General features: G+C 51.4%; 3 protein-coding genes across 8 annotated transcripts in view; 2 read left to right on the forward strand and 1 right to left on the reverse strand.

The window, feature by feature from the left end:
• Positions 1-6,430: 6,430 nt before the first annotated feature.
• On the forward strand, positions 6,431-13,398 carry CUEDC2 (CUE domain containing 2). 6 transcript variants are annotated; one of them, XM_015596399.2, is made up of 10 exons: positions 6,442-6,516; positions 9,857-10,121; positions 11,430-11,516; positions 11,870-12,013; positions 12,108-12,169; positions 12,255-12,379; positions 12,465-12,647; positions 12,787-12,848; positions 12,925-12,985; positions 13,068-13,398. In XM_015596399.2, exons 3-10 carry the CDS (start codon positions 11,443-11,445, stop codon positions 13,212-13,214), a joined length of 858 nt encoding a protein of 285 aa, XP_015451885.1. In that variant the 5' UTR covers positions 6,442-6,516; positions 9,857-10,121; positions 11,430-11,442; the 3' UTR covers positions 13,215-13,398. The 6 variants fall into 6 exon arrangements, with proteins under 6 accessions (XP_006920970.1, XP_006920972.1, XP_015451885.1 ...); XM_025039187.1 differs by having other exon boundaries at positions 9,857-10,117; XM_006920908.3 differs by lacking the exon at positions 9,857-10,121 and having other exon boundaries at positions 6,431-6,516.
• A 116-nt stretch (positions 13,399-13,514) lies between these two features.
• FBXL15 (F-box and leucine rich repeat protein 15) lies at positions 13,515-16,119 on the reverse strand. The gene is made up of 4 exons (XM_006920911.3): positions 15,458-16,119; positions 15,130-15,283; positions 14,308-14,813; positions 13,515-13,847 (listed from the first exon to the last, which is right to left on the reverse strand). The coding sequence occupies exons 1-4, from the start codon at positions 15,508-15,510 to the stop codon at positions 13,658-13,660; spliced, it is 903 nt and encodes a 300-aa protein (XP_006920973.1). The 5' UTR covers positions 15,511-16,119; the 3' UTR covers positions 13,515-13,657.
• A 75-nt stretch (positions 16,120-16,194) lies between these two features.
• PSD (pleckstrin and Sec7 domain containing) overlaps positions 16,195-17,763 on the forward strand; it is a 17,138-nt gene continuing 15,569 nt past the window's right edge. Inside the window, exon 1 of the mRNA XM_006920914.3 lies at positions 16,195-16,959. The gene's annotated coding sequence lies outside the window, so the exon portion shown is untranslated. The remainder of the gene's footprint in view (positions 16,960-17,763) is intronic.

A 17,763-nucleotide genomic window follows, 5' to 3' on the forward strand; every position in this document is an offset into this window, starting at 1 on the left:
TAATAAAGAGCTTTATGAGCCATTTGAATACCTGGGGGAGAAAAGCAGGCACAATAACCCTGTGGCCGGAATGTTCTTGTCCTATGAGGGAGTGAAAAAGTGGTAGTTAATGAGGTTAGAGACAAAACCAGATCCTGTGTCTCCTTGAAGCCTTGTTGAGAATTTAGGATTTTATTCTTAGGGATAGAGTGTTACGAGCAGGGGAGAATGTGATCAGACTTGTTAAAAATATATTCTGGGTGTTGTATGGAAGAGAATGTAGAGGGGCCATTGTGGAAATAGACAAGTTAGGAGGCTTCTGAAGTAATACAGGCAAAATAAGATAGCTTGGTCTTATTTGGAAGTAGAAAGGGCGATGAGAAAGCAAATGTCCTTGAATATGGAGTTTTGTTTACAAATAAAATCGTTAAATTGTAGAATCTAAAGTCTTAAAATTATAAATTGACTCAATGAACAATGACACCCTAGTAGCAACAAGAATAGCCCACTCCCAGATCTCTGGTAATAAATTCCATTTTCCACTAAAAGGAACCAGTGCCATTGGAAAAATGGCTGATTCCAAGGCTGCAGCAGGGAAAGTACAAGATGAGCCTGGAACAAATTGTGTGAGAAAATAAAGGACTACTCAAAAATGTCCAAAGAAGAAAAAAGCCAGTTTGAAGGGACTTCCACTGGCCAAGTCGGGGACAATTTAAGCATGAAAACAAATAATCACAGTAACAGATTATAACCTCCTGATAAAACGAGGATCCATAAGTCCATACCATAATATTATCTAAATAAATATGAAAGGAAAGCTCTTCCTTATAAGAGAAGGAATAATGAAATTAGAAAATCACCATTCCCAACCAGTAATTGATTCAAATGAGAATCATTCATAGATATTAAAACCAATGGGTGAAAGTTCGATGAGAAACAGGATACTTATATAGTTTAAAGTATGTTCCAACAAGGAATTTATTAATTACAAAGTAAAACATAGTAACCTAGTAGCATAGTAGAGAAAAACTGATAGATAATACTTGAACCCCATTGTAATACACTTTCGTGAATAAAGTTTTTCTTACTATCTTTAACGAGAATCTTAAAATCTTTTTCTTTACCAGAGACAAATTGACATCATGTGCTTTCCAATATGTTAAACTGAGAAAACGCATCGATTCAGCAGTATTGCATAATCATGAGGAAACATCAGATAAACCTAAACTGAGACACACCCCACTGGTCTTTACTGTTCAAAAATGTCAATGTCATAAAAGACAGAGGAAGGCTGAGAAACCATTTCAGGTCAAAAGAGACAAAAGAGACATGAAAACAATACAATGTATGATCCTGTTTGGGATCTCAGACCAGAAAGAAAATTGTTATGAAGGACATTGTTGGGACAAGTAGCAAGATTTGAATAAGGACTATACATTAGAGAAAGCAACATGGCAAAAGGTTAACAGTTGGTAAATCTGGTAGAAGGATAAGCAAGTGTCCTTTGCACTATTCTGGCAACTTTTCTGTAAGTTTGAAATAATTTCTAACTAAAACTAAAAAAGTGATAAGTAGATTGAATCTCTGGGTCAAAAAGGATACACACTTACTGTGTACTATATATTTATGTCACAGACTTTTTGTTTTAATCTGAGAATTGTCTTCTGCTTGTAAGCCCCTCAAATCCTTCTTTGAAACAAAGCAGATTTCAAGTAAATCATGAGCCTCACACCAAATAAGGTATGCTGTCCTCTCTATCCTCTTGGGTCTGGACCCTTGAAGTCCCGCAACTTCCCCCATCTCTGAGAATCCACATTGCTCACATTGCTCCTAATGCTTCCCCTTATGCCCTGGAAATGCCCATAGGTTGCACACAAATTTACCCCTATCCTCTGACTACAGGCTTTTGAAGGGAATGCTGCCACTAAGCTCAGTCCAGCATATCCCATACTTCCAAACTCCAGTGCTGGCTCCAGGCACTGTGGATGTAAGGGAGCCCTGCTGGGAGCCTAGATGCATCCTTCTTTGATCTTTTCTTTGAACTTAATACTTAGAAGCTTAGAACTTATAAAACATCTGGCTGCCAGGGACCTTGCTGGTCATCTGGCCAAACCGCTTCAATTTACATTATGCTGAGAAACCAAGGCCAGAGAGAGGGAATGACTCATCTCAGGTCACATGGAAGGTGGGAATCCAGAGGTTCTAGATCCCAGCAGGGCTTGGGCCACCAAACCTTGATCTTGATAGCCTTTTCCTCTCAGCCTTGCCCCAGCCTTACCCAACCTAGGCATCTGGTCTGAAGCCCTTCAGTAAATGAACCCTGGCTGATCAATTTTAAGCCCTATTCTACCTCTCAACTGGGTAGCTCACATTCTACTCAAAGGAGTAAAATAAGAATCATAACAACCTCATACACATCCCTGAGAACTTACTACATGCAGGCACTGTGCTAAAACCCTATATAGAACTATCAACTCGATGTAATCATCACAAAACCTTAATGTGGTTATAATTATTATTTCCATTTACAGATGAGAAAACTGAGGCCTACTGAGGTTAACAATTAACCCAAGGCCACACATGGAGAACAAATCTGGAAAATCTGACTCTAGCCTTAACCTCTAGGCCAAACTGCCTCTTCACACATGAGAGACACTCAGCGAAATTCAAAGAACATTTATTGAACAGCTTCTATGTGCAGAACACTGGACTAGACACTACGGGGTTCACGAACCAAGCCCTGATGGAGCGGAGTATGGAGGATGTGCAGATCATATGCACCACTGGGGAGTTGAGAGAGGCTTCTTGGAAGAGGAATCTGAGAGAGGCTTTGAAGGCTATATAGGATTTCAACACATAGGGATGGGAAAGAGGTGTCCCAAGAAGCACTCAAGAGGGATCAGCTTGAGTAAATAGCATGGCAGCAGAAGCAGGAAGCAGCAGGGTTTCACTGGAAGATCAGGCTTGAAAGCTAAGTGGAGGCCAATTTATGAAAGACTTTTACGGCAAGGTAAGGAGTTTTGGGGAGTTATTGAAGTCTTCAAGCAGAAGGGTAGCCCTAGCTGAAGTTATTAAAAGATCAGCCAGTAGCTAGAATGGGTGCTTGAAGGAGCACCTGGGTAGAACACTGTGCGCCTAAACCAACAGCTTTCTCATGACTTCAGTGTTGATGGGGTAGCACAGCCGGGCACTGGAACTGAGTCCCTAGGGCATTTGCTAGAGGTCACAGCCTATGGAATTCAGTTCTCAGAGCCAGGTAGCCAAAGTTCTCTCAGCTTTGATGCTGCCTTCCCATGCTCTCTTCTGTGAAATTTTGTCCGTTTCCCGAATGGGTCAGATAAAGAACCTGAGATCTCAAGATTCCTCTTATCTCAGGGAGGGTCTGAGCTTAGAGCTGAAAATAGAGGCCATTGCTAGGGAAAGGGGCGAAAGTTCTTTAAATTTCAAAAGAAATTGATGTAGGATATTAGGGGAGGGGGCTCAGGGCCATGGCAGAGATTCCATAGGTACTGCCAAGTCAGTCCCATCATTTCCTGCCCAAATGTGCTCCTGATAGGACTAGATGTGGAGCTGGAGGGGTGACTGACTGGGAGAAGAGCCAGAACAAGTACACTGAGAAGGGCATCTCTCTAGAGGCTGAGGGGCTTCCTGAGTCAAAGGAGACCCCCAAAATGTAGATCCCCAACATAGGGGTCCAGAAATCCCAGCTCCATGAAAATCTCTCCACCTGAAGTAAACATCTGAAGTACCCAAAAGGTAGGGAAGTGGAAGAGAAAAATTTTCCCAAACACACTTTCACTTTCTAGAGAGAGAGTTAAACTGAGGGCTGGGTGCTATTTCCACTCACCAGGCAGAGTGGCAGCTTATCCCTGGAGAGGGGAGGCAAGCCAGGAGGCTTAGGAGCCACCCTACCTCACTCACTCTTCAAGTTGAGAGACAGGGGACCACACTTACCCATAAAGCCTCCTCTCCCGCTCCTGGGGCTGGATCTGCAGTGATTCTCTGCGTGCTCCTTAAATAGAGCCTCCACTCTGCCTCAGTCAACTCCCGCCTCCGCCTGGCCCTGGCTCTTCTGAGAAAGGAGGAAGGCGTGGGAGGGCCAGGCACACTGCCCAGAGAGCCGTTTCTGACTTCAAACAAGAGTGGGGACCCCCACCCCCATCCTTCCAAGCATCTCCTTCCTCACCTCAGTCTCTGACTGAGTCCCTCTTATCCCTGGAGACAAGCCAGCTAGGTTCTTTCTCTGCTCTTAATGTCGGGGAAATCTGCCCTTTATGCCAGGTTCAAGCCCAATTCCCCAAGCACAGGTTTCTAGCTTTTCCCCTCAGGTAAGGAGACCCAGACACCCAAATACCAGCTGCAAAATTCATCTGAGGGAATGGAGAAAGAGGAGGCATCACTCTACCTCTTTTTACCCTATGTGGCTTCTCCAGGCAGCATCCAAAGGGCAGGTGGAGTCTATTCCCATCTTGGGGAGGGAGAGATTGAGAGCTGAAGAGATGGAAAATAAGGGGTTTAAGGTCTGGCCAGCTATGGAATGTCCAGCAGCACAAGTGTTCCCTGGAGCCCCTACCTTACAGTTTGTGTGTATCCTTGTGTCTGTGGTCGTCCCTTTCCTTGCTCCTCTGATCCCAGAACCTTACCCCTGCCGCAGAGTTGGCACCCTTAAGAGTTTGAGCTGGGAATTGAGGGGCTCCCTGTAAGAGACCTTTCCCATCATCCTTCCCCAAAAGCTCAGGAAGTTCTTTCTGACAATATCTAACTATATCCAACTGCCATCCAAGAAACATGAGGTGGGGGAGGGGGAGAGTCACAGTTTCAGGGATGGCTGCAGGGGTCTTGGGCCAGAACTCTACTGAGGAACAGCTCTACTGAGGAACCATGAAATTCCCGTAATAGGGGTGGGGGGAGGGGGAGAGAGAGAAGAGTCATCATTTGTATCGTGAAATGTCAGTGGGAGGAAGATGGCGAATTAGGGAAGAAGAGGGATGGTCAGTCTTTAGAGGGCTTACAGAGGCCGGGGGCTGACAGAGCAAACCACTGTCCCCTTACCAGGGGCCTGTCTGGCCAGAGTTGAAAGTAACTGTCCCACCCCTCATTAACCCCAGCAGATCCAGGCTGGTAGCAGCAGTGTTTTTATGGGAGCCACGATGCTAAATGTGCTCCCTTCCTCCTCTCTCCCCTTTTCTGCTCCCTCTCCCCAGCAGCCAACATCTTGCTTTCTTTGAGGCCAGAGGATCTTGGTCAGGTGGCAGGAGCCTGTAGTGAGGGACAAGGCTGGAAGAGGGAGAAGTAATCCCCCTTTTCTCCATATTTTGGCACTGCCTCAATTCCTTAGAGGAAGAGGAGAGGATGGGACTTTTTCTACCTTGGACCAGAAGCTCCTGAGGGCAAGTGTCTGGATTCCCAGCACCCTACAAAGAGACTAACCCTGAAGAAGGGGCTCATCTGCTGACTGGGGATGGGTGAGCCTATCCTTGAAGGGAACTCTTTCCTTCATGACCCATTGTGGGATTCCTGGGAAAGGATGGCTGTGGGCTTCCCCATAGGGTAGCACCAGGAAGTTGAGGCAGCAGGAACAGAAAGAGGAAGCTGAGGCCTTGCTGGGTCCTGGAGTCCAGCTGTCTTAAACAAGAATCCCTGCCGACATGGGCATGAAGGCACTTGCGGTAAGCATGGCCTGCAAGCCATCCTGGATCTAAGCTCCGGTGGATCCTCACCCACAGCACTGCTTCCCTTCCTCTAATTCAAACCTGGCTCCATGGGCCCAAGACCCAGACCCTGCAGCCCACCCTAATCTTGGGAGACATCTCTGTTAAAGGAATGCAAAGGGGACAGTCAGCACCTAAGAGTTGATTGGGTGACAGGGCTTGATCCTGCACTGGACACAAAAGGGGAGAGACACCAGGATTTGGGCAAGAACAACAGATCTGGGAGAAGCGACCACCAGATCAACCAGGGAGCTATGGGTCTGTGGAAGGACAGGGGAGATAAGGAGAGTGGGGTAAAGCTATAGGATTTGAGGACGGATATTTAAAAAACAAAACAAAAACGCCTATAGCACCTGGTATTCCTAAGGGGTCTCCCATCCAAGTACTAACCAGGCCCAAACCTGCTTAGCTTCCGGGATCACGCAGTTCAGGGTGGCATGGCCGTAGACAGGGCAGAGATTTGGGGGTAAGAAAATAAGGCAGATGGGAAGACACTGGGTGGGGTCCAAAAGTTCTCGGCCTCTGGCCGATTACAAGAAACTAGCCGGGGATACACACAGTCGGCCACTGCGACTGCACTCACTGACGGTGTCTCCACGTCCAACTCTTCCCTACCCGCAATAAAAATGGCTGCAGCGGGAGCCCCTCCAAAGCCCTGAGACAAATGAGTATGAGTAGAAGCCCCGCCCAGTTACGGGCACTTGCCCTTCTCAAAAATGGCTACCTCGGTACTTCTAGGAGGGACCCGCCTTTGATCTCGTTGGTGGGCTGGGGAATGATAGCCGCACCGCGCGGGACAAATCTCCGGCGGCGCCCGACAGAGCAGGTGATTTCCCCTCCAGCCCCCGGCCCAGGGGTACGAGAGTCGCGGAGAGCGTTGACCCAGGGGACCTGTCCTGTGTGTTCCCCCACGGTACTCCCAGGGGCCCGCCAGACTCCCATCTCTGATTCTCGCCGTAGCCTGTGTCAAGGCACATCCCAGCTTGTTCAGGCCTCCCTGGTCCTGTGAACCCCATGGCTACAACTGCATCCCCACGCACTCGGGCCCACTATTTTGGACCCTTGCGGGTACCCCGCTAGCTTAAGAAGCTCTCGCTTCAGGGGTCGGCCATCATTGTGGTCCCACTTCCTGTGCTCCCGCTTCCACCCGTTTGTGCTCCCGCCTGACTTTGGATGCGGGAATCCTTTGTACCTCTCAGTGTCCTTGGCGCCTCTAAGACCTGACTTGGGGGTCTTAGATGTCCTCTGGAACCTGCGTTATGGCACTAGGGCCCCAGGAGCCAGGCTTCATAGCGGCTGGGAGAAGCAGTGAAGACCTCTGAGCTAGACCCTCTGAGTGCCCCAGGACTTTTACACTGCTTCCCAGGACTTCTCCCACATGGCCTTCTGCTCTCCCCTTATCTTGAGCACTTCCCTACCCTGAGGGAACAGCATGATACTTTTTCCCTCAGACTCACTTAAATTTGTCCAGAGGGTCTGTATGGAGCATCTGGAGATTCCAGGCCTGTACCTGGTCCTGGCAAGCTCAGGCCAGCTGGGGGCAGTGAAAATGGGGCAGTAGGAGTAGGCTGAGAGGAGGAAATGAATCCTGCAGAATGAGAGGCAGAGGGAAAGATGTTCTGAGTGGGGAAAATGGTGTGAACAAAAATTCTGAGGTAGGCAAGAGAGCCAGCCAGGCAGGAGAGGAGGATTTATATCATGAGAGGTGGTGCAATGGTTAACAGGGTTCTGGAGCCAGACTTCCTCAGTGTAAATCTGCCATTAACTTACTGTGACCTTGGGCAAGTTACTTAACCTATCAATGAATGCCTCCATTTCCGTTTGGGTAAAGTGGGATAATATGATAATATTAGTATCTATGTTTTAGGGTTATTGTGAGAATTAGGTAAGTTAATAAAGTGTGTAGAACAATCTTTGGCACATTGTAAGTAGTCAGTAAATGCTATTATCAGAGGTGTTTAAAGGAGTCATGACAGGACGACAGTCACATTTTACGGGTGCTATTAACCAATAAGTCCTGATTTGGAGGTTCCATGAAGTAATGGGGTTCTGTGGGCTACATCCAGAATGTGAAAAGTCTCATGGAAACCATGTTCTTAACCTGGAGAAGGCTGGCTACTTAGGCTACAGCTTCCCCAGCTCAGGGACTTTGGAGGGGAAATGTTAGAGGAGAAGCCTCTGGGCAGGAGAGAAATGTCAGGAAAGCTAGCAGCATAGAGAAGGATGAAAGAAAAAAGTGGCAAGCTTTGAAGGCAGGGTAGAGTTTGGCAGGCCAAGAACAAGAGAAAGGAGGATGTTCCCTTAGGAGACAAGCTAGAGCAAAAGCTCAGGGGAAGAAGAAATTTGGGTGAAGTGAAGTTTCCCAATAACAACTCCCTGGTCTTCAGACCTTGGTTAGAAATCTAGAGGCATCAGACACATTTGTGAGAGCTTCATCCCTAGAAACTGAGCTTTCATGCAGCATCCATGGGCCTTTGTCCCAGCAGAAGTCGCCAAGCAACAGAGCAGCCAGGATTTGATGTAACCTAGAGCAGATGTTGGTCTCTATAGAGGGCTGAACTCTTGGGGGAGCTGCGTGACAGGATCTGGTATGCCTCATCTGGGGAGTTCTGCTCCTCCCCAGGGCCCATACTAGGGTCTGGAGCAAGAGGCAGGCATCCCCTCAGCAGGCTAGAGCTTCTCAGTCCTGCTGTCCGCAGTGACCCCTGTGCTGTCACAGCAACTCTATGATACACTCAGGGGACCAGGAAACTGATCATAGGTGGTAGGCCTGTCTCAACTCACTTAGAAGTCTTGATATCCCCCATCCTCAGAGTATCCCCTAGAATATACTCAACTAGGCAAACTGGATTTAAATCTTGACTACCACAGTCAAGCTAGGTGACTTAGGGCAAGTCATTAAACCCACTGAGCTTCCCTTTCTTCATCTGTAAAGATGGAGATAACTGTTTATTGAGCATTTACTTGAGCATCATGGGAGATACGGAATGTACATTGATGAATAAGCCAGGTGTATAGTCCCTGCCCTCAGGAAACAACTGGAAGAAACATTAAACATTGCCCAAATAGTTATTTGATTATAGCTGTGAAAGGTGCTGCTAAGTAAAGAAACAGGCAGTCTTCAATGATGGTGTAATATGGAGGGGACAGTTCACGAGGGTCAGGGACAGCATCCCTTAAGGAAGGGAATTTTAAACTGACCTGAAGGAATTAGACAAGTGAAGGAGTGGAGGTAGAATGTTGCCCAGGCAGAGGAAACAGCGCAAAGGCCCTTGCCATGAAAGAGCTTGCGTACTGACAAACTGAAAGAAAACTGAAGTGCAAAGGAGTGATCCGGGGAGGGTGTGGTGCATGGTGAGGCTAGAGAGATGTAGGCAGGGGAAAGCCCTGACTCAAAAGGCCACAAAAAGAATCTGGACTTATCTGAAGGGACGTGGGAAGTCACTGATAGATTTTAAACAGGAAAAACATGATTTTTTTGTAAAGATCACAGAACTGTGATCTTTGTGGAGAATAGGTTGTTGGGGGAAAGATTGTAGTGGGAAGAAGGGTTAGGAAGCTCTTGCAGTTAAGTGGAGATGGAGCAGAGTTGAGTAGAGATGGAAGGAAGTAGATGTTTTGAGAGGTAATGGTCAGGGCTCTGTGACTGATTGGATGTGGGAAGGCAGGGAGTAGGATAATTCCCAGGCTTGTGGCAGGAACAGGTGGGTGCGTGGACATGCATTTACTGAGGACAGCCTTGAGGAACAAAAGACTTAAGAGAATGTTAGTTTGGGACATGATAAGTCACCCACTTGGAGGTGTCAGAGTGGTAGATGTACAGGTGTGTACCTCAGAAGAGGAGACTGCATTAGAGGATTGGACATTTAGGAATTGGTGACATGGAATTGGTACATAAAGACATGGGCCCAGATGAAATCTTTCAGAGAGGGTGCAGAGTAAGGAGAGTAGAGGAGCAGTTTTGAGCCTGAGCTTTGCTGCCACATTTAAGGGCATCAGAGGACAGGAGGACAGAGAGGAGAGCCTGGGAAGAAATGGCCAGAGAGGTAGAATAGAAACAGGAGAGTGTGGTGCCTTAGAAACCAACATTGGTGCTGCTTGAAAGGGCAAATATTAGGTGAAACCATAAGAAATTGCCTTTTTCTTTTTTTCTTTTTCTTTTGTAGATCAGAAACAGGCAATATTGGCAAGTTCATGAGGTTCGACTTAATTAGAACAAAACCTGAAAAAGTAACTCATGGCCTTAGCCTGAGAAATTGGGGTAGAGATGTTGGAGCAGAAGTCAGACTGAAGTTGAAGAGAAGCAGATAGAACGGAGACGAATGAAGGAATGGAATCGACAGGACTTGGTGATTGATCGAGTGTAGCAGGTGGAATTGAGAGGGAGAAATCAAGGATAATCCGCAAGTTTAAGGATTGGCAGCTGAGTGAGTGAGTGGTTGCGTCAGCTGATGAAACAGGAGGAGGTGCATATTTGGAGAGGGAATGTACACAGATTGGAAGGATATAGTGAATTTGGATGGAGTAGGTCAAATTGGAGGTGCCTCTGAGTCTTCTGAATGGAATGGAGAGCTGACATTTGGACCTATGGGTCTGGAGCCATTCATTACCACCTACGTGTTCCTGACTCCCAAATACAGACTTGGGAGTCAAACGCATGTAGGTGGGAATGAAATTAGTCAATAAGTATTTACTGAGCACCTACTAAGTGCAGGCATTTTTCTAGGTGCTAGGGTTACACCAATGAATAAGAAAAAGTCCTCCCACCTTCCTCTCTCTTAGCTTACATTCTGTGGGGGAGGACAGACAATAGGCAATATACATTAAGCTATAACATTAAGCTATAGTAAATGCTATATAGAAAATAAAGCAGGGTAAGGGATTAGGGAGTATGGGGAGTACCTATTTTGGTAGGTTAGTCAGGGAAGGTCTCTCTGAGGAGGCAACATTTGAACAGAGCCCTGGAGGAGGTAAGGGGATGAACCATGTAGATATCTGAAGGAGATAGGAAGAACCTGGGCAAGTTTGAGGAACAGCAAAGAGGCTGGTGGGGTGGGAGTGGAGTGAGAAGGGAGTGGGGATATTGGAGAGGTGAGCCAAGGCCATTTCTTGCAGGGCTCCGTAGGCCCTGGGAAGAAAGGTGGAAAGTCCTTTGTAGACAGTCTCAAGATGCTGGAAGGGAAAGGATTGGGCAGGAAGAGAGAATTCATGAAAGACTTCCCCTTCTATCAGGGCCCTAGAGCCAGAAAAGCCCCTTTGTGCCAGAAGGTGGGTGTGCCATTCTGGGTGGGGGAAGGGCTGTGCTCAGTCCTGCAGCCTGCTCCTTGGGGGGCTGGACAATGGGCCCCTTGTTGTTGGACTTGGGGACCAAGTGCTCCTCTCGATGATGAGATTCCTCAGCCAGGAGGCATGTGACCCCAAGACCCTGGCTTCTTGCCAGAGGGTCTGGGCCTGCTGCTGGGGAGTGGGGAGATGGAGAGGTCAGGGGGAGGGGTGAGGGGAACTGCCACTCTGGAAGCTGCCCTGTCTCAGGCTGGAGGAGGTGGAGAGATGGGCACGGAGGGGGCTTCGGCTCTGCTTGAGGGAGCGAGGGAGGGCTGGAGAAGCTGGAAGTTATAAGCAACATCAACACAATGGCTTCCACAGCAGGGCAAGAGGGAGGAGCTAGCTGCCCCTGGGCCTAATGGGTAGGGGCAAGCAGAAGAGGGCCTGATAAATCTACATCTTGTGTCTCTTCAGGAGAGGAGAGAGCATGGAGCTGGAGAGGATTGTCAGTGCAGCCCTCCTTGCCTTTGTCCAGACGCACCTCCCAGAGGCTGACCTCAGGTAGAAGCAGCTCTCCTTAAAAGGATCATGCTAGGGCGAGGTTGGAGCTGCCGAGTAGTACTCTGGGGCCTGGTAAATTGAAAGACTAGAGAGTGGGAACACTCAACCCTATTCCTGAGGTGGGGGAGGGCTTATTATGATTTACTGGAATGGCCTTCTTATCCTCTCCCTGTCATCCTCTTTAGACAAATGGGAAACCAAAGTTCTGAGGGAGGGTGGGATATTCTCTGGCCTCAGGACTTGAGGTCTGGCTCATGGACTCCATGAACCTGAGGGCTGGAGCCTCAGGCTAGGTAGGAGTGCAGGAGGTATCCAAAGTCCTACCCACGGCTTGTTCCATCCCCTTCCTGCAGTGGCTTGGATGAGGTCATCTTCTCCTATGTGCTTGGGGTCCTGGAGGACCTGGGCCCCTCAGGCCCATCAGAGGAGAACTTCGATATGGAGGCCTTCACTGAAATGATGGAGGCCTATGTGCCTGGCTTCGCCCACATCCCAAGGTGGGGCCTGACTGGGGCCAAGAGGAGGAGGGGGGCTGGCTGATTGTGGAGGGTGGACAGCATTGTCCTCTTATTACCCTTCTTGTCTTTTCAGGGGTGCTATCGGGGACATGATGCAGAAACTGTCAGGGCAGTTGAGTGGTGCCAGGAACAAAGGTGAGTCTGAGGATTGGGCACTTGGGTGACTCATAAACCCCCTCTCCAAAGCCCTGGCAAACCTGATACTCTCTGCCTCTTTAAGAGAATCTGCAACCACAGAGCTCTAAGGTCCAAGGTCATGTGCCCATCTCCACAGAGCCCCTGCAGCGGCCTGAAAAGCTCAAAGAAGAGACCAGGGCTTCTGCTGCTGGGGATACCCAAGAGGAGGTACTGGTAGAGGAGCATACTGATGAGGGAGCCAAGGGGCAAGAAAGGAGGAAATACTGCCTTTTATCAACATTTATGCCCACAGGCAAGCGGTGCTGAGGAGGAGCTGCTGCCAGGGGTAGATGTACTCCTGGAGGTGTTCCCAACCTGTTCGGTGGAGCAGGCCCAGTGGGTGCTGGCCAAAGCTCGAGGGGACTTGGAAGAAGCTGTGCAGATGCTGGTAGAGGGGAAGGAGGATGGGCCTCCAGCTTGGGATGGCCCCAACCAGGTATCCTCTGTTAGACACCCCCAACCCATGTAGCCCCAGCTACATTCCACCTTAGTGTTAAGACCCAGCCCCTGGCCTACTGCTGTGTGCTTCTCCTACTGGTGCCGTAGGTTCTAGACCAGGCTTCCCCTCTCTACAGGACCAGCCCAGGCACCTTAGAGGCCCCCAAAAGGATGAGCTGAAGTCCTTCATCCTGCAGAAGTGAGTCTGGGCTGGGCTGGGCTCTTTAAGGTTTTTCTCAGGGTGGCAAGAGCTTTACCCAGCCAGATTTTGGCAGGTACATGATGGTGGATAGTGCAGAGGATCAGAAGATTCACCGGCCCATGGCTCCCAGGGAGGTGAGAGTTGGGACTGCTAGGGGTGTGGAGTGGATGGGACTATCTCCTGATTTCTGCTACTCACTGCCTGACTGCCTGACAGGCCCCCAAGAAGCTGATCCGATACATCGACAACCAGGTAGTGAGCACCAAGGGAGAGCGATTCAAAGATGTGCGGAACCCTGAGGCCGAAGAGATGAAGGCCACATACATCAACCTCAAGCCAGCCAGAAAGTACCGCTTCCACTGAGGCATTCACTGGACTCTGCTAGAGCCTTCTAGGCTCAGATCCCAGAGGGATGCAGGAGCCCTACACCCCACACAGGGCCCACCCTAACTCCTGACCCCTTCTCTACCCATTCTCTTACCTCCTTGTCCTTGTTAACCATCTCTTGGAGCTGCCCATGGACACAGTAAAGGTGGCTCCAGGAAGATGAGTGCATTTTGGTCATTTATGCCTGAGAGCTGCGGTGCTGGGGGACTGTGTCCATCTGACCGCCTCTCCTAACCTCACATCCCCTATTTACAACAGGGCAGCAGAACCAGGCAGGAGGGGGTAAAAAGCTCTTTATTTGAAGCTCCAAGATGGGGCAGGGCATTGGCCTCTCACCAGAGGCCCCCACAGTCCAGTTTCCCTGTAGTTTATAGTCAGGCCCCACCACACAGTCCAGCTGTGCCCCGTCGGCGGGCGGGTCAGACCTGCAGGTTAACAAAGGGTGCAAATCCCGCCATGTCCTGCAGCAGCACCAGGGCCTGATGCAGTGGTGGCTCCACGTCGATGTCCACACCGCGCTTCCGTAAGCGGCTCAGGCTGGGCTCGGCCACATGGTGGCAGTGCCGCACCCGCAGCGAGCGCAGCGCCGGGCAGTACTCCGCCAATGTCCTGAGGGAGGAGCGAGGTGAGGCTAAGGGCAGGAAACTGCTACACCCACGGTGGGGGAAGCCAGCAAAGCCCCTGTCTCCCTGTGTCTCGACGCATACTTATTTCTTCCATACACGAGGGAGGGAGGCCTAGATTGGGATCAAACACTCAATGCCTCCATTGAGCCGGAGACCAAGTCTTTTAAAGGGGGAACTGCTCCTCAGCTCCCCTGGTTGAAAAGCCAGAAATCTGCCATTGTACGTGAAAACTTTTGACGTGTAAATACTGGTTCAAAAAGCTTTTAAACTGTGGGCTTTCTGGTCTAGGCAATCCTAGAGGCGTTTCGTGTTCAGAATGGGGATGCCGTGGTAGCAGGAAAATCCAGAAGCCCCAGTTCTGCCTTTTGACTACTGCCCTGCCCCTACCCCCAGAGGCTAAGTGCTTGCCCTCCTCTCATCCCACCGACCCCAGGCCCAGGCACCTGACGCCATCGCTTCCGACGCGGAGGCAGCCGGTTAGGTCGAGGTGCTCGAGTTCCGGGCAGTTCCGAGCCAACTCCTGGACGGCGGCGTCCCCCACATTGGCGTTGACCGCTAGCGAGAGGCTGCGGAGGCCCGCGCCGCGCCTCTGCGCCAGGTACACGATAGCCTCATCCTTGAGCTGACGGCAGGCCGTGAGGTCCAGCTCCTCAAGAGCCGGACAGCGGTCGGCAAGACCGCGCAACGCCAGCCCGTCTACCCAGTCACAGTGCGCGAGCGACAGGCGCTGCAAGCGGGGGCAGCCCTCCGCTAGCGCCCCCAGCGCGCGGCGGCTCAGTTGCCCGCAACCGGCCAGCGCCACACTCCGCAGCTGCGGATTCCGAGCCAACACTGGCACCAGATCCTCGTCCGACAGCCAGTCGTGACACGGCGCCAACGCCAGCTCCTGCAGCCCCTCGGCGTCCCGCAGCAGCCAGGCAAATGCGGCCCGCGGAATCTGCGGACTCACCTGCGGACGGGGAGGCACCTCGACTCTCAGCTGGTCCAGGGGGCGGGGCAGGCGCTGCCTATCCACCCCTAAGGAGTTCTTTCTCGGCAGCAGCCTGCCCTTGGAGGCTCGCCAGCAGCCCTCCCAGGAGAGACCCCACGCGCCCTCCCAGTCAATACCCGGTACTCTCCCTTTGAGAGTACTTCCCACTGGTGGATCGCTTCCCCAGCATTCCTGGAGACCCAAAGGGGTCCGGAAGAGTAGACAGAGGGTCTGGGGATTGGGCTGGAGCCGGGGCGGTACCCATACAGGGGCGGGGCTCCGGCCCCCGGCTCACCTGAGCGGCGTCGAAGCGGCGCAGCCCCGCCAGATGCAGCTGCACTAGGGCCCGGAAAGCCCGGCTGACGCGCTGCAGCTGGAGCAGCTGGCAAAGCGGGACCCGGCTCAGGATGTGTGGGAGCAGCACGTCTTCCCAGGGCAGGTCCAGGAGCCTGCGGGTAAAAGGGCGTTGGAGGCGGCGTTTCCGGGCCGCTATTACCTACAAGTCCGCTTCCGTTATTGCTCCTGCGCCCCGGCTCCTAAGAACGGCTCCCAGGCCCGGCCCCATTTCAGCTCCCCTCCCCCAGGGCCTTCTTCCTTCTTTCGGCCCCTCCGGTACTCGGTACCTGACGGCTCCGGGTTCTTGCTCCCCTCCGGACGGCTCCATCCGTAGCTCCATCGGCTGTCTACTACGCGTGCGCAGTACGGTCTTCTCGTTTAGGCCTAGCAGCAGCCACCGGGAACCCGCCTCCTTGGGCTGTAGTGACAGACCGATTCAATCGAGTGCCGTCTCACTGAGGATCCTATCTGAAAGCGTTCCGGATGGATCCCAAAACTGAGGGCGGAACAGACCGGTGATGTAACAATTAGGCCTCGCCTTCTCCGCTACAGGGCTTGAGACCCGAGGCTAGAGGACGCGATGGTGCAGCAGACACTGGCTTCTTTATTAGACTTGGACCAGTTCTCAGAGTGAAGTAGTGATGGGAGGAGCAGGCAAGGCCAAACGCAGAAGGGGTGGAGCCAGGACTCCAAGGTTCTGGGCCTACCCCTCTGCCCTCTGGTCGATTTTAAGGACTTTGAAAACTGAGAAGAAACTATCCAGGCTCTTACCGCCTGGCACGTAGTAGGTACTAGAAAATTGTTGAATGAATTGAATGGACGAAGCTAGAATTTTTCTTTCTTCATCAAGCAAGTTTGCCTAAACCTCCTATTCCTGGTTAATTGTGAAGTACAGAGCTATCCAGCTCCTTCCACTCCCGAACGATTTAGAATGGATTTACACCTTGGGGGAATAGATGTATATCTAAAGAGGCCTATATTTGCAGCTGGGTCACTTTCCTTCCTTAGGAGGTCTGGAGTCCTGAGAAGAATGCGTGTCCATCTCAGTCCACCAGGCGTACTGCTCTCACTTGGCCTGGTGGTTTAGTTATGGGGTCTGAGTCTGGGCCATCTTGGGGCGGTGACGCCCCAGAGCTCTGGGCTCAGACTGGGCCGCCCTTTCACCGCGTCCCCAGGTCCTTGTTCCAGGGACCACTCCGGGGAACCCCTAGAGCAGTGCTTTCCCCACCATCCATTGGTGGCCAGAGTGGCGAGAGCTACTGCTGTCGCTGAAAGCTGCCCCCCAGCAGGGTTGCGCTTTTCCTTGGTGCAATCGCTTCACCTGCCTCTTCATAACAAAAACTGCTTCCTACTATTATTTCATTGGGGCACCTCTGCAAGGTGGGCAGGTCTGTCACTCCACTTTAAAGATGAAATCAAAGCCCTGGAGAGAAAGTACCTTGTCCATAGAGAACTCAGGCATTCTGGTTTTTCCAGAATTCTTTCCTCGCTCCCCCATACCTCAATGCAGCTAGAGGAGAGAATCCAGCAGCAGGGAAGGACCAAAGAAGGCCAGTTTGGGTGAGGGAGTTGCTCCCTCTTCTTCAATCTGCTTAGGGTTGGGGGGAGGGGGTTGGAAATAGCTGGAAGGATCGACCTCTGCTAAGATAGAGCCACGTAGGCGCGCTCCACCTCCGGCCGCGCACCTTCTCCCCATCCGCTTTGTTAGCGCCTCTGCGCCTGCGCAGTGCGACAAATCTGGCGCTGTCCCCTTCAGCACCACGCGGAGCCCTCGCCTCCCCTCCCCGCGGTGAGCCCCGCGCGCCCCGGCCTCACACGTCCTCGCGCCCCCAGACCACCCAAATAGACCCCTTCTTCCTTCCGAGGTCACCATCTGCCTGCCCTGGCTTTCCCAAGGAGAGCAGTTGCCATAGTAACGGCATTTTCTTAAAATAGCTGGGCCCCCTTTTACCTTGGCCAAGGGCACAAGGGTAGCCTGTCCCCCACTTCCTTCAGTCCCGGAGTCATCCTATCTAACCTCTTACCCCCAGACGTGCAGGACACCTAATTCAGGGAGCAAGGAAGTTCTTCCCGAAGTCTGACTAACATCCCTCCTACTGCATCCTGGGCGAGTTGTCAGGGTTGTGTATCCTGGGTCCGAGACTCAAAACCCCCGCAGTGTTTGAGGCGGTGTTTCCTAAATCTCTCTTCCATAAATTGATGGTCTACTGGATTAAGGGGGCGGGTCCGGTCTACACCCATACCGTGTGTTTGGTGCGGCCGCGTGCTCGTGGGGGCGGGAGCGCGTTTAACATGTAACAGGTCATGTGGCAACCTTCTAGGGACACGCGTGGGGTCTGGAGCAGGACACGCGTGTGCGGCTGGGTCCTGGCTCAGGGGGCGGTGGGCGAGAGGGACGTGTAAAGATTGGGGTGGGGCATGTGAAGGTCTGGGGAATAGAACCAGGGATTGCTTACATCCTACCCCTCGACAGGGGCGGGTCTCAGGTTGGCGGGAGAGCCCAGCGGGGACCTAACGTGAAGACGGAAGGCAGCCTCCCGGGGATCAGGGCCCTGGGAGAGGGCGGGGGGTGGGATTGGGGGGGTGGGATGAG

This window comes from Pteropus alecto, unplaced genomic scaffold (genome assembly GCF_000325575.1).
Source record: "Pteropus alecto unplaced genomic scaffold, ASM32557v1 scaffold177, whole genome shotgun sequence".
Classification (NCBI taxonomy): Eukaryota; Metazoa; Chordata; class Mammalia; order Chiroptera; family Pteropodidae; genus Pteropus; species Pteropus alecto.